Source organism: Notolabrus celidotus, chromosome 15 (assembly GCF_009762535.1).
Source record: "Notolabrus celidotus isolate fNotCel1 chromosome 15, fNotCel1.pri, whole genome shotgun sequence".
NCBI classification, from domain to species: Eukaryota; Metazoa; Chordata; class Actinopteri; order Labriformes; family Labridae; genus Notolabrus; species Notolabrus celidotus.
Genome location: NC_048286.1, coordinates 5,944,122 through 5,968,338, shown reverse-complemented (window position 1 = coordinate 5,968,338; position 24,217 = coordinate 5,944,122). Strand labels below are relative to the sequence as shown.

The 24,217-nt window shown below is 41.2% G+C and overlaps 1 protein-coding gene across 4 annotated transcripts in view; it reads left to right on the top strand.

Moving 5' to 3' along the window:
- pard3ab (par-3 family cell polarity regulator alpha, b) overlaps nucleotides 1-24,217 on the top strand; it is a 372,199-nt gene that overhangs the window by 47,773 nt on the left and 300,209 nt on the right. For all 4 annotated transcript variants that reach the window (XM_034702113.1, XM_034702112.1, XM_034702111.1 and 1 more), the window contains exon 2: nucleotides 18,251-18,352. In XM_034702113.1, the coding sequence (XP_034558004.1) occupies nucleotides 18,251-18,352 (102 nt within the window). The remainder of the gene's footprint in view (nucleotides 1-18,250; nucleotides 18,353-24,217) is intronic.

Genomic DNA, 24,217 nt, shown 5'->3' with positions numbered 1-24,217 from the left:
TTGTTCAGTGTGCGGCTCTTTGCCATGGAGGTGTTTGCCTCTGCCAGTGTTCCCCTCTCTCTGGTTTCTGTCTCGGTTTTCTCCGGCCTCCGTGTTTCTGTTTTTCTGAGGCGACGGCTCCCTGAGTATGAGAGTTGAAAGGTTCAGTGGAAGGACGACGGAGTGAGACGTGGATAGATGACGGAGGGGTTGGGCCTGGAAAGAGACCTGGATGCAGAGCTTGTAGCGGTCTAGATTTATCAAGTTGTATGAGGAGCATTAGAAGAGAGAGTTTCGGGGGAGCAGACATAGATGTAACTCTGGATCTATCAGGGCACTAAAGATGGTTTTGTATGCTAACTCTTTACATCAATCAATCAATCAATCAATCAATCAATCAATCAATCAATCAATCAATCAATCAATCAATCAATCAATCAATCAATCAATCAATCTTTATCACAAGACGCTTTTACAAACAGAGCAGGTCTAGACCACTCTATGTCAAATTATGAACAGAGACCCAACACCAAGACAGGGTAAGACTCAGTCTTACCCCACCTTAATCCACCATTAGCATTGCACCTCGCAGTACTTAGCTAGTTACAGCGGCGAGGAAAAACTTCCTTTAACAGGCAGAACCCTTGAGAAGGACCAGACTCATGTTCTACAGCCATCTGCCGCGAACGAGTTGGGTCTGGATAGAGGAGAATAAGAGATAGAGGGAGCGGTGATATTGATGAGACGAGTAGTATTAGCTGTTGCCACTGGAGTCCAGCATGTCCTTATCAGCTGGAGTCTGGAACGTCCACAGCAGAACCTACGAGACAAGGGAGCTCAGGATCTCCAGAAAGTCTATGGTTAGTAACTTTCAATGGGACAGGTAGAGTTAAAGTAAGTGATGAGGGGTTGGGGGGAAGGGGGTGAGATAGGATCCCAGTGTGTCAGTGTGGCCAGTTCCCCCGGCACTCTAAGCCTATAGCAGCATAACTAAGAGCTGGTCCAAGCCTGATCCAGCTCTAACTATAAGCTTTATCAAAAAGGAAAGTTTGAAGCCTACTCTTAAAAGTAGAGAGGGTGTCTGCCTCCTGGACCTTGACTGGTAGATGATTCCAAAAGAGAGGGGCCTGATAACTAAAGGTTCTACCTCCCATACTATTTTTAGAGACTTTGGGTATGACCAGCAAGCCTGCATGTTGGGAGCGTAATGTTCTAGAGGAGTAATAGGGCACTATGAGCTCTTTAAGATACGAACGATACATTCAAGAAGAAGGAGGACTTCTTTTCATGGTAGCTTCTATTGTAGATCAGTTTGTCTGCCTACAGGAGGACCGTTTAGAAAAACCTGGACCAAGACACTGAGGGTGAGGAATGTTCAGACTTCTGGATGCTTCCTCCGTCCTCCTCTGTGTGTGTTTCTGAGGTCTGGCACCTTCACTGAAGCCTCTCTCCCCCTCTCTCCACTCTCTCTCTCTCTGACATCCAGCCCGAGTATTTAAAACCAAGGACCACAGCCTCTGCCCTTAAGACACACATACGCACACACACGCACACACGGCCCAGCACAGCAGGACAGGGCCGTTAATTCTACAGTGTGAACGGGGAGCAGCGAGTCTGGCAGCGGTCCAGACCCCTCAGTTCCACTTGGCACTGACATGGAGAGGAATGTTTGGCACTTGAGTTTTTTACAGCACTGACTTGTGATGTAATGACTGACACACTGTACACAGCACACACATGTATATGTTTACATTAGCCCTCTGAGCACAGCAACACCTGAGAGTCTTGATACTTTGAGGCCCGGACATTTCTACATGCAGCTCACAGCGAGACACGATGTGAGCAGGGAGAGCTTCACAACATGAAATACTCTGTTCAGTTTTGGCAGTAGGGGGCAACTCCTCCCTCATCTCCTCTTTCCCCTCTTCCTCGTCCTCTTCCACTCCTCCTTTCTCTCCTTCCTCCTCCTCCTAATTGCTCTCCTCCTCCCCCTCTTCCTTCTCAAATCATCCTCTCCTCTTCCCCCTCCTTCCTCCTCATTGCTCTCCTCCTTTTCTAATTCCTCTCCCCATCCTCCTCCTCTTCCTCTTCATCCTCCTCTACCTCGTCCTGCTCCTTCCTCTCCTCCTTCCCACCCCTAATTGCTCTCCCCTTTCCTCTTCCTCCTCCTCCTTCCCTCCCCCTCCTTCGTCTCCTCCTCCTCCTCTTCCTTCATTTCCTTCTTCCCTACCCCTCATTGCTCTCCTCCTCCTCTCCTCCTTTCCCTCTCTTCTTTCCTCCCCCTCCTTCCTCACATACATGTCTCCTCCTCTGTCTCCTCCTCCTCCTTCCCTACCCCCACATTACTCTTCTCCCTCTCCTCTTACCCCTTCTTCTTCCCTTCCTCCCCCTCCTACCCCTCCTTCTTTCCTCTCCTCCTCTTCCTCCTCTTCCCCCTCCTCCTCCTTCCTCTCCTCCTCTTCCTCCTCCTCCTCCTTCCTCTCCTTCCCTTCCCCCCTCATTGATCTCCTCCTTCCTCTCCTCCCTCTCCTCTCCTCTTACCCCATCTTCTTCTATTCCTCCCCCTCTTTCCTATCCTCCTCTTCCTCCTCCTCCTTCCTCTCCTTCCCTTCCCCCCTCATTGCTCTCCTCCTTCCTCTCCTCCTCCTCCCCCATTCTCTTTCCTTTCCCCCTCTTTTTCCTCTCCTCCTTCCCTCCCTCTAATTGCTCTCCCTCTTCTCCTCCTCCTACTTCCCTCTTCCTCCTTCCTCTCTTTCTTCTCCCCCACCTCTTCTCCCCTTCCTCTCCTCCTTTTCCTCACCCTCATTGATCTCCTCCTTCCTCTCCTCTTTCTCCTCTTCCTCCTTCCTCTTCCTTGTCTTCCTCTCCTCCTGCTCCTCCTCTCCTTCTTCCTCCTCCTCTTCCTCCTTGTGATGTCACATGTTGAACAGTGTAAAAACTGTTGCATGTCTTAAATCTCAGGCTCTAGTTCCAATGATCAGATGTGCTGAGGTTGACAGTGGTGGGGGTGAACCTACATTGAATTTGTACGTCTTAAACTTTTGATTTGAAGTTTGAAAGTCTTCATAAAGAGGCAGTTTGAAGTTCACAAGCATGACTCTAACATGAAGAAATAAATCACCACATGAGTAAGTGGAAGAAGTTCACTGTCCCCACGCTGACACATCTGTCTCTGTGCAGAGTTCCTCCTGTGGTCTCTCACATCACACACCACTCCAGCAACATTTTCCAATTTCCGCCTCTCTCCTCACTGCTGTCATTTATACCTCGCTGAAAGAGCCTTTTGTTTCGTACCTCTACCTCACTCTGACCCCTGCAGTGGAGGTCACGTTCAGTGTGTGTAGCCCAGCAGTGTTTGTGGACACATCAAACATCAGACGAGCCTGAATAGAGATTTGTCCAGCTTGAAAAAGCTGGGCGGAGATGTTTGTCTGACAAATCTTAACATTCAAACAAGTCAGACGTGGTGTGTTTGGACAGAGTGACGTGCTGATCAGTCACATGGACAGGAGCACGTTCCTTAAAGGTTGTAAGTTTATCAGCTCTTTTTAAAAGAGATTGTGAAAGACCTTCTAGGAAACAAGTGGTAGTTAACTTGTATTTACTCAGGGAGGGTTCACGTCAGAAAGGAACTTTTTCCAGCTTCATATTTTTACAGTCACACCTGAGCTGCTCACGACAACAACACTCATTCATTGAGACGCACAAAGAGAGCAGTTGAGGAACTTTTTGGGTGTCGGGGAAAAGAATCTGTCCGCAAATCTTCACCTGCAGGAATGCAAACATACACAGCTCCATGAGCGCGTTAATCTGCTGGGTTTGGTGCAATCTAAGAGCGGTGGCTCCCAAACTTTTCAGCCTGCGACCCCCAAATTATTGGTTCCAAAGACTCTCGACCCCCACTGTCCCATACCTTAAACACTTCAAGCTGGAAACGAATGATGGTTATATAAGAGCAGCTGCATGCTGGTGCAATAAGATCGGATTAGTCGACTAATCACAAAAATAATCGGTGACTAGTCGATTATCAAAATAATCGTTTGTGGCAACCCTACTCGACAGCAGTTTTATTGAGTTCAACATTTCCAATATGGCTGCCCCGCCGATTGGCCTCAAAACAGAGTTTCAGGAACAGATGGGTGACGTCACGAGACTACGTCCATTATTTATACAGTCTATGGTTGATTCAGGCTTGTAGGACTTAAGAACTGTGATTCTAACATGAATCAATGTTTCCCCCCATCCCTCGTACGCATGTGAAAAGAGCTTCAGCGATATCATCACTGCATACGGCCCATGCTACCCAAAAAGTACAACGTAGTCACTCCCAAACACTCACTTCACATTAAGTGACAATAATCCTATTGTATGCTCTTAGTCATTTAGTCATTAGTGTTTCCTGCTGTGAGGATAAAGCTCGTCTTTGCACAGACTCAATGAGGTTGTGTGTGTCACATTATCTTATCGAGGCAGTTTCTGCATCCTCATTGGCTCTAAGTGACTTCCTTCCTCAGTCTCCATCTGGCCTTGGTTTGAATTAGACCCCTCTCCCCACTCTCAGTCCTAAATCAACAATCACTTAATTATTCTTTCAGATCTCCTCTGTCTTCTCCTCCATCCATGTGATCCACTTTCAGGAGGAGGAGGCTGTTCTGCAGCAAAATGCATCTGTAAGTGACTCTGAAGAGGAGCTCTGGAGAGTACAAAACGGTGTCACACTTAACTTGCAAATGAAGTCGCACAAAGAAATGTGTTTTTGATCTGCCGTAAACCCCCCCCATCACGGCAGCACCGCAGGGTTACGCTGAGCTGGATAGATAGGCGAAGTAGTCCCAGAGAGAATTCGCTGCAGTGTTTTTGAATATGAAACAAGTCTTAATGTGTGTCAAGTGTAGGACAGCATCCTGTGAAAGTTTTATGAGGACACAGTGAGGGGGGTACAGACAGAATGCAAGAGAAGAGACCAGACAAGAGGCAAAAACATGGGCAGTGGACGGAGAGAGGTGCAGAATAAGGGATAAGAGAGGCTGAGGAAGGAGAAGAAGACGACAAAGAACAGCAGCAACTATTTAAGTGTTCCTTTTTGCATTTTAACATCAGACTTCAGTTGCAAGAGCGAGAACTAAACCTTTGCCAACAACACAGAGCACTTACAGGCGTCTGTAAATCAGCGGAAGGATACTTTGTGGATCAAATAGAGCCAAAGAGATGATGAATAGAGGAATAAAGTATGCTCAGACTGAACCACAATGATTTGGAGTCATACAGCCTCAGGATGAACTCTATTACCCGAGTTAGAAAACAGTAAGGCAGCCTGGGAAGACTTCAGGAAGCACTCCGGCATCATTTCTGGATGCAGTAAAAAGTCCAGCAGTCAATGTTGACCTTTCATAAGTTGTTGAATTGTGCATGCCAGCTATCATAGTTACATTATTAGGATATCATATTCACCCAAATATAAGACGTTTCTTCAAATACATCTGAAAATAAGTGATGGTGTCTTATATCCAGGGTTGCTTAAGTATCCCCCTAATGACCGAAGTCAGCCATCACTCACAGCAGTTGTTGGGGGACGGGGACTGAAAGATTCAGAGACGTTGTGATCGTCTGGGCCAAAGTGGCTCAAAAGTAGGCCACGCTATTCCACAGCTGAGGCAGAGTTATGACGCTGATTTCATATTGTCTCTCTGATCGCTTTGTAGAACCTTTACATGATTCACAGCTCCGAAAATGATATACTCAAGCTAGTGTCTTTGAAAAAATTCAGCTACTGTCTCTTTAAGACCCCACAGCATTCAAGAACCAAACATTTTGGAAGCTCCCATCACTGTTGCCATGTAACAGAGTTGTAGTTTTGTTTTTAAAATGATGCATTTGGCCTTTTTAAGAAGACTCATCACCTGGTGATGTCATGACTTGAGCAAATCACGTGTTGATCTCGCTGACTTCTCGTGGGACTTTATGAACGAGCTGTTCAGAGCAGCCTGCAGTCTCATTGGGGGGGTGACTCAAGCACTTACTTCAGTAATAATCAAATCAAATCATAACCATTACATTGATCAAATAAAATAATTAATTTTAATTTTAATTGCTAATAACTTTTAATAATTGTTACTTTATAGGCTTTTGTTTGCTTTATATATTTCTTTTGCATTGTCTACTCTGTTACTCTGACACTTGAATTTCCCCTTTGTGGGACTAGTAAAGGACTCTCTTATCTTATCTTATCTTATCTTATACCAGAAAAATAAAATCAGTAAAATAAAGTCAATAAAATCATTAAAATATAATCAAATAAATTCCAGAAAAATAGAATCTAATCATAATAATACAATTATTAAAATAAAACCATTAAATACCAGAAAATTATAATAAAATCATAAAAATGAAACCAATACAATCTAGAAAATAAAATCAGATAAATTTGAAAAAAAAATAAATCTAAAAATAATAATGAAATTAATAAAATAAAAAACTAATAAATACCAGAAGGATCATATAGAATCATTACATAAAGTCACACCAATAAGGAAGAAAATAAATCATATTAATAACAGCTAAATAGAGTAATTAAAAAAAAATCAATAAATTAAATGAGACAAATACCAGAAAAAAACAAAACATATCATGGCAATTGGCTCAATAAAATCAAATAAAATCAAATAAATACCAGAAAAATAAAATAAAATAATTAAAATAGAATAATTTCTCCATTACTCCAACACATGTTTACCTCGCTGTTTGACACCTTGACTATGTTCAGTATTGACATCCAGCATTATAACTTAATATTTGTTTGTGAAATTAAAAAAAAAAGCTCAATGCCACCTCTTTAAGATAATGTTTGATGCAGCAGAGATGAGAAACCTCTGTCAGGCAGCTAAGACATATGGTATAGACTGTAATGTTGGATTGTGTCAACAGACAACACATGATGACATTTATTGTGGTGAAGTTGTAAGTATGTAATGGTTAATGCAGGGGAAATAATTATAGGTTAGAGTTTGTGGCTGCTTTCCATTGTTTGAGCACCGTGCTGCAGCAGGCGTCACTATTCCTCCTCTCTCTCTTCTCGTCTCTGAAGGTTGAAAGCACGATGGATTAGACCTGGATTCATTTGGTTTCTTAAAACCAGAGCTGATTTCCAAAATAATGCTGATTTTCAAATCACTCACACACACTTTTTTATGATGAAAGAATGATGAAGGTCGTGTTAACTTTCATACAGATTAAAAAGTGTTTATTGCTCACAGCTTCACAGCTCTGTAACTTCATCCTGCACATGGATCTGATTAATTTTGTCCATAATTTCAACATCTGACATATGTGAGGTGTCAGGTGAGCTGGACGAAGAAGAAGACGGAGAAGAAGACAAAGAAGTTGTCAAAGAAGACGAAGAAGAAGAAGTCGAAGAAGAAGGAGAAGAAGAAGAAGACGAAGACAAAGATGATGAAGGCGAAGGAAGCGGTGTAGGAGATCGATAGACCCTTCCTCCATATCTCCCCATAAAGTTTCTGGCGCAGGTCAGGGCAGAATTGGAGGGTTCAGGACTCGCTCCGTCCTCGTATGATGAGACAGAATCCAAGTCCAGGTGAAACTCGGTTCGGATGCTGCGGATGTAGTCATCGATGAGGCCCTCTGTGGAACCCAGATCTTCACTGCTTGTCTCAGAAATGTCCTCTGTGTCCACTGTGTGCTGTTGATAATGAATTCACAATCATTCCACCTCTAGGATTTGTCGTTTATTAAAAAACACCATAAAATGGGTAGAAAGAAAAGAGACAGCATTTCCTGATGAATAATAACCTTGAGTTGACCTACCTGCTCGTCCTCGAGTGTGTCATAGTCGTGGAGGTGTTCAAAGTTCATCAGACGGCTGTAGAGGAAGACAAGCTCCAGATAATCCCACTCTTCACAGCGCTCAGTTTCATCCCAGTACGTGATCTTCTCCTCGTAGTCGTTCTCGTCTGACAGGCAGTCTAGGTCTAAATCTTCCAAAGACATGCTGCTTCTGGGTTTGGGTGAAGCGCCCTGTGGAGCTAACGGGGAGATGTTTAAATGTGGAGTCTGAACTGTGATCAGGCAAACTGTGTTGCCACCAGAGATGTTGTGCTTGTTGTGCCCGGCAACTCTTTGGTGATGTGATTTAAAAAGGTTGTAGAGTTCTGCGCTCTGAGCTCGCAGTTCAAAGTTCATTTAACATTTAATATCATTCAAAGCAGTTTGTTCCTGTTTATGTTGACGTCAAGTGTATTCTAAAAGTCATAATTCATTTTTAAAAATGATAGAAGACTTAAACAAGATAGAGGATAGTATTAAGAAATACTTTATTACATTAAAATCAATAGAATAAAATACAATTATTACAATAAAATTAAAAAAGATAAAATAAGAAAAATACCATAAAGAATAATTAAAATCGTTTCAATAAAATAATAAAATACCTGAAAAATAAAATAACATCATTACAGTAAAATCATTCAAATGAAATGAGGTAAATATCAGAAAAATAAAATATTTTCAATTATATTAATAAACTAAATACAAGACGAATCAAATTAAAATAGGAAATTAAATCAAGAAATAAAATTGGATAAATACCATAATAAATCAATTAAAACCAGCGCAATAAAATCAATAAAATAAAATAAATACTTAAAATAATGTAACATCATTACAATACAATCATTAAAATAAAATTAGATAAATATCAGAAAAATGAAATATAATAATTTAAATTAAATTAATAAACTAAATACAAGGCAAATCAAAACATTACAATTAAATCAAGAAACTAAATTGGGTAAATACCATACAAAATAAATTATAATCCTTGCAATAAAATCAAATAAATATCTGAAAAATAAAATTACATTAAAATAAAATCATTGAAATCAAATAAGATAAATATCAGAAAAATATATTGAAATAATTTTAATGAAACTAAAACAATAAACTTAATACAATACAAGAATTATCTATACAAAACAAATAAATTCTGGAAAAAATAAAATAAGTTAAAACAAAATTAGAATTAAGTTATGCTAAAACAATGGTAATAACAGTTATAATGGTGAAAATGCAGTCCAGGGCTAAAAAGAAATTAAAGTCAGCGCTGTTCCGGCTACCTGTTGTGCAGCAGGATACATTCAGCCTTGGACATTTATCATTCATGAGTGTGTTGGTCCTGAACCAATACTGTATAGAAGCATTGTTAAGGTTAAGGTTAAGTGTTTAGGTTAAGGATTTGGTGAATTGGCAAAAAAAAGCTCCAAATGTAAATGTCTGCCATGCCCACAAATTGTCACACAGCGATATGCCGCGAACAACATTGAATCTTCAATGTGTCTACTATCTACTGAGAGATGTTCCAAGTTAAAGGCCCGACTAAAAAGGAAAGTCTTCAGTCTACTTTTAAAAACACACTCACTGTTTTAATGTCCAGAGGCAGAGAGTTCCACAGTTAGTCCACACTTGTGAGGGACACACAGCTGGAATCCACAACAAGTACTTTATTAGCATGCTAACCAGCAGCCTGGCAACCTGTCTGTTCCAAAGCCTAGTTATGTGGAACTCAGAGGACAGAAATACTGACAGCTGATGAATATTCATCCTAAAAACATTAAGACGTAGTTGTTGGTGTTTGCTGTACAGCTAATGTTATCTCAGGACTGAAAGGTGAAGAGAGAGAGAAGTAGAGAGAGTGAGAGACGCCAATGCAATTCATACAGAAGTTAGTTGAAGTCTCCAATGGTTGCCAACTACATTCTTTTTTTTTGCACAAACCAAACTGCAGAATTCAGTTTGCAGTATTATAAAAAGCACGGCCGCGTTATGTTCCCTAAACGGTTGACTTCGACCAATTCATGAACCTCTCTCTTTTTATGGTGCTGATACGGAGCAGCAAGCACCTCGGGAATGTTTGCACGTCTCTGTTATGGAGTGTCGGGCTTTCCCCCTGAAGGCATGCCGGCTCTGGCTCGCTCCCAGGTCTGCTGGGCTCATGAGGGCCACTGCAGGCCAATGCAGTCTTTGATCTCACCCCAAATCTGTCCTCCGTTTTGATGCAATACTTGAGATAAGGGCCTGCCAGATTAGCGTCATGGGAATCTCAACGAGGCCCCCCGAGGGAACAGAGGGGAGTATTTGTAGCCTGTTCTCTGTTCAGATCACATGATTCATTAAAGGCTGGAGTCCTGAGGATGGTGGGAATCCTTTTTAAGAGTTGGTGCCCACATCAGAGCACTCTCTTTCTCTCTTGAGTGTGTGTGGATTTGTTCTGTCTCTTACAGGCTATAACCTTGTTTATGTGGCTCAGTCTCATGTCTTCATTTTGGCATCGTGACATCGGCTTGGAGCTATTTTTACCTCATGAACTTGGCCCCAACAGATTGACACACTAACACACACACACGCACACACACACACACACACACACACACACACACACACACACACACACACACACACACACACACACACACACACACACACACACACACACACACACACACACACACACACATATTAACTTACACACTCTTTGATGCGGCTTGCCCTGCCTACACTTTTGAGCTTAATTCAGACAAACAGCACATGCCATAAACTGGGGTGTGAGAAAATAGCTATAAACTTAGCTGTCATCATTTTAAGCTCCGTGAGACTGGATTGATTCAAATAACACTTTCCATTTTTAAGTTTAAGCTTTGCTGTGATGCTCAATGCCATGGAAGCTGTGACAAGTACGAATGCAGGTCCGGGAATTTGTCTGTAGGACAAGCTGTCATCAAACAAAATTCTCCATTTAGTTTCGTGTGCATGGGCAGGAGGAATAGGAATCTACCTTAATTGTAGCTATTTCCATTTTACATCTCCAAGATAAGATAAGATAAGATACTCCTTTATTCGTCCCACAATGGGGAAATTCATGGAGTTACAGCAGCAAACAAAAAAGGTGTACAGGACAAGAATTTCATCAAGAATACATATAGAAAAAACATTCATCAAAGATGACAGATTGGCCATAATTCTCCTGTCAGCCACCACCTCCACAGGGTCCAGGACTGAGCTGGCCTTCTTCCCCAGTTTGTTCAGTCTTGCTCTCCTGTATCCTGTCCGCCCACAGCAGGTGTAATCCTTCCAATGTGGCGTTCATGTCCGGTGTTAGATCTGTTAGCATGATGCTACTCTGCCAGTATTCCCTCTGGTGCTGGATGCCGATCTTACATTCCTCATAACAGTGGGTGGAAGGATAGGTCCATGTCGTCTTTTCTTAGCTTGCACCTCAATACCAGCACGTCATCCTTGCCTCCTTCTCCTCAGTTTACGGGGAACATCGGGCCTAGCATCATTTAGCATCAACATGCTATGGGCTGCTAACAGCTGATCTCGTATGTAAACAATTTTGCCATGGATACACGCAGGATCTCCAGACACAGACAGGAACAAAAATAGCAAAAACACCACTGCAAATGTAACCAGTTTGGTGTAGATGGCCAACAAATGAGTCATTAAGAGCGATGACAGGCTCCAAATACAAAGAGAACTAAACAGATATGAAAAAAGAACAACAAAGAGAGAGCTGCTGCAACAAGCAGCCACTCGAGCGGCGCTAAGCAACGGAAAAAGTCATGGAGAAGCAGAAAAACACTACTCAATATGTGCAACATAGGAACTTTCATGACTTTTACCCCAACTTCTCTTGGGAATATTTGGGTGGCTAGCAGGGAAAAGTCTGGATAAAGCTGTGGTGGCAAATGTAGCAGTTTGTGTTCACACATTAGGCTAACTCATGTAAAGTTGGATATAGGTCTATCATGATAAACTGAGTGGATTAATGGTTAAAGTACAATGTTAAGTCTTACATTTAAGCTGGGGTTGGTAGTCAGATGAATACACTTTTTGTTATACTGGTTAAAATGATCTTTATCTCCTGATTGCAATCAATACATAATGTGTTCTTAAAAAAGAGGTAAAAAAAGCTGCTATGTACAGCCGGAGTAAACCTGGGAAAACACCAACCAATCCCTGCCATCAGGAGCCAAATGATGAAACCAATCAAATCCCGTCCTGCCGTTCTGCCCGCCTCCTGCAAAGCGTACATTTCATGTTTGTTTGAGCTCTTTAACTAGACAGAGTCCTGAGGAAATAGTACATTGAAATTCATGCTAGTTTTCTGTGTCTGTACCTGAACATTTCCCCTGATTCTGAATTCAAAGCTGAAACAGTGTTTCTATGAACACAAGAATATTTTGCATGCTGTTTTTTTTGAGTGGATTGGTATGTTTGGCTGTAGGTTTTATTTTCTATAAAAAAAATAAGAAGATGAACAGTTTGTGTTTGAAGTCATTCGTTATAAAAGGTCAGATCATATTTAAGCCATGTAACCTTTATAAAACGTTTTCTTTGCTGGAGATGTGATCCAGTGGGCCATGAATCAGCTCACAGTTTAAGTTACGTCCACTATAATTGAAAACAAGATGCTGATTTATCTCTGCTGAATTAGATTAAAGTCATGCACAGTTCTTCATGCACACATGACACAGAAGAGACAGATTTCGAAACAGTCAGACGTTCTGGTCTTTTGTTTTCCGTTTATTTGAACAGAGACTTCAGAAACAAGAAAGTGACAGACGGCAGCAGCTTGAGAAACAAGCTCTTGAAAACACAGTGACCTACTGAAGTTTGTTTGCATTGCTTTGTTGACTGATGTAGATCTGGTGGATGTCGGCTACTTCCTGCGTTTCTCAGACTGATAAGAACTTTACAGCTTAGCTTTGATTTCCAGGAGTTTGTATTTGTGGAAGCTGCAGACTTTATGTTACAGTGTATGGATTATTTTTGTCCGGTTGTAGAAGTTATTGTTGGAAATATACTAAGAACAGCTCTTTTTTTTTTATATAGCACCTTTCATACATTGAAGCATGCAGCCCTAAGAACAGTACAACATAAGACAACAGCAATAGGAATGAGTGGAAAAGAAAGTGATATGAAATACTTAATAATGAAATCAATATGATCAAATAAATAAAATCAGGGAAATATCAGAAAAAGAAACTAATTAAAATAAAATAAATAAAATAAAATAATATAGAAAGGAAATATATTATAATAAAAAAATATATATAAATATAAAAAAAATTAAATCAGATGTATACCATGCAAAATAAATTAAAATCATTACAATAAAATCAATAAAATAAGATAAATACCTGAAAAATGAAATAACATCATTACAATAAATTATTAAAATAAAATGAGATAAATATTACAAAACAAATCATTACAATTAAATTAATAAAATAAACTAAATACACAAAAATATAATTACTATAAAATTTATAAAATAAAATCAGATAAATACCAGAAAAATTAAACAATATAAAAATGAAACATATTATAATAAGATAGAATCAGATAAATACCAGAAAAATTAAACAATATAAAAATGAAATATATTATAATAAGAATAGAATAAAATAAATAATGCTAAAAAAATGATAACAATGATAATATTGCAGTCCAGGGCTAAAAATAAATGACTCCAAGTTAAAACCATATTAAAAAGGTAAGTCTTCAGTCTACTTATAAAGAACACCCAGAGAGCCCGCCGTTCTAATGACCAGAGGCAGAGAGTTCCTCAGTTTAAGGGCATAAAAACAGAAAGCTCTCAGGCTGGCACTTGTGAGGGACACATGAGGATCATTTAAAAGGAAGAAGAAAGCTTTAGGGGATGAGAGGTCTGTGGTCACTTGAGTATTTACAGTGAGATTCTTTATGTGTGTACATTCAGAGCTCCCTCAGCTGGAGTTCACAGGCTCCGTGTCAGGGTCACACACAGAGGCAGAATCTGTCACACACTGTGACATCTGTCACGGCATTCTGACAGTCTGTGTATGAAGCTGACAGGAAACAATGCAAAGGAATTACTAATGCAACATTTTCTCTAGAGCCTTTCCTTTCTTTACTGAAGATGCTGCTTTTCTTATTTATCTCTGAAATCTCCCTCTGTAGCTTTCTACAGTAAATACTGATAAATATACATCTGCATCCTTACAAATACCTCTCAGTGTAGCAGTGTGAAAACTACTTTGTGGTAATTTAAGTTTCAAAAAATGATGTTACAAAAAATATTTACATGTGCTAAATTAGCAAAGAAATTAGGATTATAATTTTACCTACAGGGGGCGCCAAATTGGGAATAAGTGAAAAATAGTCAGAGCAGCTGTAAAAAAAAATCTGAAGAGAATATATTTTTTGTATAATTATTGGCCGACAATAAATATGACTTGTGGTCAGGAATGTCTTAATGCAGCCACAATTCTGTAAAGGGCGCTATGCTGCATTCCCGAAACTCTGTCGGACTCCTGGCGAGTCCTGTTAGCCCGTCCATTGTATTTGACAGAGATCTCACGTTGCCCATTATGAGAGAGGGGAGACACGGCTTCTATAAGAACTGAAGCCGATGCGAAAGTGTTAAAAACTGCAATTCATTGAGTGTCCACTTGAGGCTGACTCCGCAAGTACCGGAAACCGCATACACACCAATTCCAAAAAGCCGATCTTTACAGCAGAAATAAACATGTTTACAGCCTGGTACAAAAAAAGAGTCTAGTCTGGATAGCTCTGAAATTCTGTATCAGCACACACTGTACAGGGGGTGACATTTTTCATAACATTGCAATTTTGAAGATATTAAGATTCCGAGTTTTCCATAATGAGAGGCACAGCTGACTTGATTGACAAGCAGGAACAATGTACCTGTTGGCGAGGAGGCTCAAAGCCCGCCTCTTTACGTCACACTAGCTCGACAGAAGTTAGGTTGAGTTTAACATTTCCAATATGGCTCCTGCTGACGATTGGCTTCAAAACAGCGCTTCAGAAACAGATGAGTGATGTCACGTCCCTTTATTATAAAGTCTATGTTTCAGACATACGTTGGTATGAAAACTTTTCTTACAAAGAATAAAATGTGAAAACTTTTCTTGGGCTGATTGGGAAATGGTCTCATCAAGATCTACATGGGAAAAAAAAAATCATTTCCGCTCAAATTTTGCACACCGTTTTGGAAAAAAGTTTTCGGACACCCTTAGATTTTACACAATCTCAAATATTGTCATGAAATATTTGTGGTAAAATATTTTTTGTGTTTCAAGCATTAGGCAGACATAAACAAAAACACATGATATTTTTTTGTTTTTTGTTTACAAGAAAAACTAACAACTAAATTCTTGACGGTTTCAATATGCCAATTCTCAACATTGTCGGTATCAAAGTCAACAAATAACAGAATGTGTTCAAAACTGAACAAGATATAAATAAACCTGTCTGTGACTGTATAAAAGAAATTGCACTTGAAGACCTAAGAGTGATTCTCAATGCAATATTTCACAAATGCATGGGGTGTCAAAAAACTTTTTTCCACCACTGTATAAGTTGCATAATTTAGTTTTCTGTAACCCCAAATTGACACCAGTATCTGTCTCAAAAATCCTCCATTGTTCAGCCCGTCTGTCCGTTGTGTGCAGACTTGAGTATCTTCTGAGGATGAATGCATACACTTCCTTTGAACAAACTACGCCCTCCTTTCTGAAGCTTTCACGTAGTATCGATAAATAAAGCAGAGTACAGAGATAAAGAGAAAATAACAGGACTTAATGTTTGATAAATCATCTTTTAGACCTCTAAATAACAGATCATCTGTCTCTATGTATCTCCTTTAATCCTTTGAACTATCTCTCCCTCTCTTATCATTTAGTTTTTTTCATACATCCCCTCTTCTTCCCCTCCACACAGCCTTTAATCTCTCCTCATACTGCCAGTTAAACGCAGCAGTGCTGTTATTACCCCCATGTAATGTGTCTGGTGCCCTTTGCGGCGGGCTGCATGTGTGACAGCGGACTGTAACTGTAAGAGAGGATAATGAGGCTCGAACCCTCGGGCTGCCGCTGCGTGCAGGCTGAACCCAAACAGTCATGTCTTGACTCATAACCTTATTAAACGACGCCCTAACTCACACTCCTTACATGTGTGACAGACGTGACCTGTTCCACTGTGCACTGCGCTCATTGTGTCTGTGGCTTTATTGTTAGCTGTAGTAAAGTGTGCGGTCATGTTTGTCTCTCATTTTCATTGATGAGCGTGTTAACTTTGATGAAAGGATAATAGTTCTACAGTTGTCTTCAGTTTATCGTATTCGTACGAAACTTTAAGTGGCATTTTGCGTGACAGTGACTTATTTTATTCTCCTACATCTTTCATCCTCTTCATCATCTTTTCTCTGCTCTTCTACTAATCCAGTGTGACCTTTGCTTGTCTCACTTATGTCAAACATTAGATGAGACATTAGACTGGATAATACTAGTGTTGGGATTCCCCTCTGGGCTCCTGATAATTGTGGATGTCCTGTTTGAAGAGCCAACAATGTATGAGTCGACGTCAGGCTGAAGTGCCTGTGTGGAGTTTTTACAAGCGTACGAGTTTAGAAAGACTTTAAGTTGGACTGAAAATACACATCAGTTCCAAATATTAGTGATACGCTCATGATAGTGCCGGACTCATAACCAAACGGAGGACGTAGCAGGAGCTGCCCCTCAACCAATCAGGACGGAGGATTGGATTTCGCCATAATCTCAAATTGCTTCACTTACCCATGAGTACCGATCATAGACTGTAAATAAAAATTGACAGCGTTGCTCCGCCTCTTCCCGTTGTACAGTTCTGAAGCCAAAAAATCCCTCTCCTGGGCACCGCCATTGTGCAGCCAGAGCCTGTGAAGCCTTTGTAATAAGCTCCGCCCTACAGCGTAATGTCACAAGACGCTGTGTGCCCTTTGAAGTTGCGTTCTACGGCGGCTGTGAATCAAAGGAAACCCTGAAGTAAAACCCCGTTTTTTAACCTCTAATAACTAACGAAAAAGAAACTTTTCAGAAAAAAGAGGCCTTGAACACAAAACAGTCAAATACTAACTACATATCACCACAGCATACGGATGTGAGAGACATTCGTACGACGTGTATTTATTTTTTAAAGTTTGACTGCTCCCCCATTCAAATGAATGGGGGAGACAGATTTTTTGACCTATACTGTAGCCAGCCACCAGGGGGCAGTCACACTGCTGAAAGCCTCACCACCAGGGCCGTATCCGGCATGCTTGGTACCGATGGGTATTATGACCTTTTCTCCAAACCCAGCAGAAAAAAGTAATGTTTTTGTTATCATGATAAAATATTTCATAGCAGTCGATATCGATAATTATCACGATAAATATGAAATAATTATATTATTTAAATTTAAAGTCAGATTTTTGCTCTGGAGTGAAAGTTGAAGGCAGTCTGTTAGCTTGTATCTGGATTTAGTTTTCTGATGAACTTCTTGAATCCATCATTTCTGACGGTGCTAACAGGAAGCAGGTCTATTGTGTAAGATGACATTTTTGTGAAGTTTTTGTTTGTAGATTCTGAATTTTCCCAGATTTAGGATATTTGCATAATTTTATTTAAATGTACAGCAAAGATATATTCAATTGTTTTCTGAGTATCAGTTTAGTAGAGTATTGTTTTGAGTTGTGCTCTCCCCTTTAAGATTACTAAGGGTTACAGGCAGAGTGATGTTGTTTCCCACAGTGCAGTCAGTGAATGCATCATGTTTCCATTGAACCACGGTTGCGGTGGACATTGAACGTGTTCGAAATGCACAACAGAAGTTGTCTCTGTGCTCTTCCTTTACCTACAGCCTGAAAGTTTATTTAATGAAGTGTATGAAGTTAATAGTTAACTCAGAGTCGACACAGTGTCAGACTAACAACTCTGCTTTGAGCTGCTAGATTTTGAGTTTTCTACCGCCATCGCTTGTCTCAGCTGTGTTTACATTCCGGTCCAAATGTCTCTAAGCCCCGCCTACCTCTCACCCTGCAACATGATTGGCTGGTCAATGCCATCTTCTTCTTCTATCTAATGTTGGGTGTAAACTAGCATTTGAGGCTCATTAGCGCTCCCTCCATTCCAGTGGTTTGGGGGTTCTTTACAGTTTTATATATATCAATTTTTAATCAAACATTTGTCATATTTATATTGAGAAAAATTATATCACATAATTATTGTTATCAAATTATCGCCCAGCCCTATCTTGGTCTGTGTAATGCAACATATATTTGTGTGTGTATCTTCAATCTGTCAGTCACTTTCTGTGAGATAACAACGCGTCTGATTTTAATCTCATCTTGAGCTGTACATCATTCTAAACACCTCTGTCACTTCCTTCTCTTCTGCAGGATGCTAGTTACTGGCTGCAGGTCCATCGATTGGAACACGGAGACGGCGGCATCCTCGACCTCGATGATGTCCTCTGTGACGTGGCGGACGACAAAGACAGGGTGAGTGATGCTCAGAAGAGTTTATGTGTCCGATGGTGGGAACACTGATGAAGGAAAACAGATGCTGAAGTGGATGTTTTCTGTCATTCAGTGAGAAGATTTCTCTTCATCTCTGGAAAGAGGGATTTAGTGGATACATGCTTTAGTTCTCACAGGACAGGCTTGTATGTGCAGGAATCTGAAAATGAATCATCAGTTACATGGAGTGAAAACAGTGGCAACTCTGTTGCTAATGGAGGCACAGGAAGTGCTTCCTGACCAATCAGATAAGAGGATTTCTTGTGCATCAGAGCAGCTCTTATCAGCGTTCTTATATAGCACAGTTTCCTCTGTCTCTGATCTGTGATTGCCTCGTTATGTTTACATTAGCTCTACACATCTTCTCTGTTGATCTAAACAAAACAAACATCAGCTTTAGGTCGATGTGCTTTGCGTGTTTAGATCAGTTAGTGTTCCTGCATTAGTTTCATCCCTGACTTGTGTTTGCCTCAGAAGTATCCAACACGGGTGTGACTTCAGGACTTAAACTTGTCAGTGTCAAAAGCCTGACAGTCAGACTTCCTCACAGCCGGATTCACAGAGAGGAGTCATCATCCTGACTGACAGCCAGAGGTCACAGGATCACATTCTCTACCATTCTCAAATATTTCTCTGCATTCCCTCGAAAGCCAGAGAGCTGATTGCAGAATTTCTGCATCCAACGATCAGAACCGAACTGTTGGACATGAGGAGGATCATGTTGAATGAAATGTTGATGTTCTCTGAGAGGAGTAGACTTAAGGGCGCGTTTACTTGGTGTCTTCATGTCACGGTGTGTTTGTTTCAGACAACAGAGGCTTGAAATTAAGATGTTGGGACAGGCCAACCATTTCTGGCAATGTGGTAGGTAGTATCGGTGTTGCCAAGACCTGCAGCTTGCATGTACGGAGACTGGCTCCGTTGAACTTTTCAAGACTGTATGGGTCGGGTTATTAAATTTGGTTGTTCTGCTATAGTGGATATGATGGACAGTGGGAGCTGGCATGGAGGGGGGTGGCTGCAGGATCCTGGAGCTAACCACCAAGCTTCTCTGAGATCTCCTGGGCCAAACTTAAGGTGGAACTTAAGGGAGGAGCCCACTTGATAACCCCAGTGATGTGCTGGCTCTCGCTCCCCATCTGTCCTTTCCATGTCAGGCTTTTGGGGAGATCAGGAGCCATGTAGTAGGCTACTAAACTTCAATCAGTCATCAATCAATCTTTATCTGTATAGCACCAAATCACAACAAACATTATCTCAAGACACTTTTATGAACATAGGAGGTCTAGACTGTACTCTGTAAAATTATGAACAGAGACCAACACCAAGACAGGATAAGACTCAGTCTTACCCCACCTTAAACCACCATGAGCATTGCACCTTGCAGTATTTAGCTAGTTACAGTGGCAAGGACAACAGGCAGAAACCTCCAGCAGAACCAGACTCATGTTATACAGCCATCTGCCTTGACCGATATGGGTCTGTAAAGAGGGATAGAGGAGAATAAAAGATAGAGGGAGGGGTGATAGTGCTGAGACTAGTAGTAGTAGTAGTAGTAGGAGCTGTTGCAGCTAGAGTCTACGAGACAAGGGAGCTCAAGGACTCCAGAAAGGTCTATGGTTAGTAACTTTCAATGGGATGGGTAGAGTTAAAGTAAATGATGGGGGTGTTCAGGGAAAGGGGGTGAGATAGGATCCCAGTGTGTCTGTGCGCCAGTTCCCCCGGCAGTCTAAGCCTATAGCAGCATAACTAAGAGCTGGTCCAAGCCTGATCCAGCTCTAACTATAAGCTTTATCAAAAAGGAAAGTTTGAAGCCTACTATTAAAAGTAGAGAGGGTGACTGCCTCCTGGACCTTGACTGGTAGATGATTCCAACTTATCAGTAGAGGGCATACTGGGGTGGGTTTCTTCACTGATGATCATCCTTTCTTAAAGTGCATGTACCTTGTGTTTAACTCAAATTCAAATTGCTAATATATGTTTCAACTATTAACGGTCATATTGAGTCAGAAACTATTCCCATATTGTCTGTTTGTTAATCAGAAAATACCTTTTATTCTGAGTCCTGTGAAGTACTTTAAAGACCAGGCTGCCTGCAGATGTGTCAGTAAGGGAAGCAGTCCACAGCTGCAGCGTTCTATTTTACTTACAGGAATAAAAAGTGTTGCTGTGTTTAACTCAAAGTGTGGAATGGAGATGGACTCATCCTCTCAGCTGTGGTTTCTGAAATGACATACCAGCGCTCTTGTTTCACAATCATCCCAACCACACTCATTTCTCCACTGCAATCAAACAGAAGCAGCTCTACACAGTTGTTGGGTTGTGTTTGAGAGGGGACTCTCTGATGAAAGCTGTTTTTGTACAGTTAGTTGTAAAGGTTTTTAGGAGGAGGCCGTCTTTGTGGGATTTTACAGAGTGTAATATGGAGAGAAAAGTTCAATCAGTTTCTGGACTGACATCTTGTAACATGTTTTCAGCGTTTGTTCAAGTGTTTGTTTTCTCACGGGGCAAAAAGAGTTTCTGAAATCACACAGTCAAGTTCTGGCAAGACTTTAAAGACCCTCACGAGAAACGTAACTCACGCAAAACGTTGTTTTCAGTGAGACTTCAGGTTCAGGTGCAGAAGAAGTATTTGACCCCTGCGTTCTGCGCTCCAAGGGTTTCACACGATGTTGGTGGCATTGGTTTTTTTCTGTATCAGCCTCAGGTTTGTGAGTGTGCATCAGTATATATGTGTGTAAACTATTGTGTGTAGGTGTGTGCAATATAATGAGCTGTCATCATGCTTTCTTTAAACATCCCCCTGTCCCTGCTCTTCAATCACTCCTTCAGCCCTGCAGGCGTTTTCCACAGCGCAGAATGTGAAGACTTGACACATGACGAGCCTTCAGTCTCACTCGCATAAATCTACACGACTCTCACTGCTGTGAAGCCTATGGGGGTCTGTGTGTGTTTGGATCACCGAAAAAAGTCTAAACATCACTTCAATAAAACTGAAAAACACTGATGGATTCACTTTGCATGCTTTAGTAATTAATAAAGGGTTAATCAATATCTTGCTAGCCTTCTGTCTGATTACTTTATTTTCAGTTGGTTTACAGCTTCAGTCACGAGACATTTGGATCATGATCAGACAGAAGAGCTGAGCCAAAGTTAACGACAGCTCAGCTTGTAGCCCTCAAAGCTTCTTCTGCAGCTTCCTAGCCTGAAAAAGAGCTTTCAGTTTATGTAGCAGCAGCTCAGCTCCCAGCCCCTCTGTGTTCTCTCAGGAGCCTCTGAGTCACACAGATTTTAAATGTCAAACTGTAATTTCCACCAAATCAATCTTATCCCGCTCTTCGTTCAGAGATCTAAATCAGCTTGTCATCTGCGTCTCTTGGCTCCTTTTGAAGATGTTGTGTAATTAAAATGTCCTCTGAGGCAGGATCTGTGGCAATAAGCTGGATATGGGAGAGTTGTGTTATCTGCTACGTTGCCAGCAGCTATTCAGGTAAGATGTGGAGCTTTCTGGTGTTCTGCCAAGTGCTCGTTTCAAGGGATGCAACACAAATCTGTTTGTGGAAGTAGAGCTGGGCGATATTGAAATAGATGTTATCACGATAGTATTTGTCATATCAGTCGATATCAATAATTATTACGACACAAATCAAATTATTGTTTCATTTAAATTTAAAGACAGATTTTTGGTCCTGAGTGAAAGATGAAGAAGCCAGACGATTTGCTAGCTTGTATCTGGAATTAGTTCTCTGATAAACTCCTTGAATCCCTCACTTTTTTACTGTGCTAACATGAAGCTGGTCTTTAAGATGAGATTTTTGTGGAGTTTTAGTTTGCAGCGCAGTGAATGCACCACGGTCATTCAGTGTTCAGTTGCCCTACGGTCGCGGTGGACATTAAACGTGTTCAAAATGCACAGCAGAAGTTGTCTCCATGCTCATCCTTTACCTGCATCCTGAAAGTATCTGGTATTCAGTTAATAGTTAATGCTGAGTCAGCAAAGTGTCACACTAACGACTCTGCTTTGAGCTGGGAGGTTTTGAGTTTTTCTTCAGTGTCAGTGTCGCTCGTTTCAGCTGTGTTTACATTCCACTCCAAACATCTTTAAGCCCCGCCTACCTCTCACCCTGCGACATGATTGGATGTTCAATGCTGTCTCCTTCTTCTCAACTCAACTCAACTTAACTTTATTTATAAAGCACTTTAAAACGACCACAGCCGGAACAAAGTGCTGTACATAAATAGACAAACAACACAGGAATAAAAACAATTTAAAACACAGGATAATAAAACAATAAAAACAATAGAAACAATAAATAAAAACAAACCATAAAACACTAAAACAGGAGCAGAGTCTTATGCAGGGTTGAAAGCCAAGGAATACATGTTGGGTGGCAACTAGCGTTTAAGGCATGTTATCCATATTGAGAAAAATTATATCAAGATAATTAGCGTTTTTGAATTATCGCCCAGCCCTAGTTGCTGTCCACCACTGCTTAAAAAGGCCCATCCATACTTAGAATAAGGTTCAGTGCAGAGTCGGTTCACCATCAACGTTGAAAAAGTGTAGAAAGGTATCTCGTTATTCCAGTCCCAGAACTTCACCATGGTGTTCACAGGATCTGTAATTGGTCCCCTTTTTAAAGTTATATTTTTTTGGCCTTTTTGCCTTTATTTGATAGGATAGTGAAGAGAGACAGGAAATGGTCGACCAGCCGGGAATCGAGCCGGCAACCCCTGCGACGAGGACTATAGCCTCTATATGTGGGGCGCTTAGACCGCTAGGCCACCAGCGCCCCATTGTTCCCCTTTTTAAAAACATTGAGTACTGGTTTTAAAAAGCCCACATTGGTCAGCCTTTGTGCATTCATAAGATCTGTGTTATGTTTTTCTTTAGAACTACTCCACTGTTGATTCAAGAGCAGAAATATCTGAATGACTGTAGTAAGTTCAAACTCAAGCCACGAGTGCAGGAAACTTTTCAATCGGCCAACTCTGTGTGTTTGGTTTTATATCTCAGGACTCTTTGTGCAAACGGCCTTCACTTCTGTTCCGGGCTGAAGTGCAGAGAGACTTTGAGAGTGAAAGAGGATCGTTGGTGTTGGTGCAGACGTGATCAACTACAAAGAGCAGACTTTGGCTCTGAAGCGGAGTGATGAGCAGCTCACTGACTCCTCTTCAAACCCCGCTGTGTAACACAGTCAAGAGTGTTTGCAGTGTAGCAGAGCCAGACCATCACACAGTGGAGAGAGAGGCTCTGAGCCACACTTCATAGCTTCACCCTGTGTGTGTGTGTGTGTGTGTGTGTGTGTGTGTGTGTGTGTGTGTGTGTGTGTGTGTGTGTGTGTGTGTGTGTGTGTGTGTGTGTGTGTGTGTGTGCGCGTGCGTGCGTGCGTGTGTGCGTGAGCCCACAGGTTACGAGAGCACAGCTGTGTGGCTGCCTGTGTGAGTAAGAGAGCCGGCATGGTCGTGTGTGAAAAAAAAATCCAGTTTCTGTGCGTCTGTTTGTGGATATTCCTCTCAGATGGTGTGTTTGGGTCCTGACCTCTGACCTCAGGAGACTCCTGACTAATGATGGCTGCCCCTGTCATTTGGTGAAAGCACATCTGCTGTTGTGACACAATTCAATTAACCCAGACCTTTCGCCTTCCATTTAAACTAAGTTACCATGCTGCTCTTTAAACACCATTAGTAAGTACTGCCGTGTGTTTCTCTCTCTCTCTCTCTCTCTCTCTCTCTCTCTCTCTCTCTCTCTCTCTCTCTCTCTCTCTCTCTCTCTCTGTGTCTGTGTGTGTGTGTCTGTGTGTGTGTGTGTGTGTGTGTGTGTGTGTGTGAAGGAAGAAAGACAGG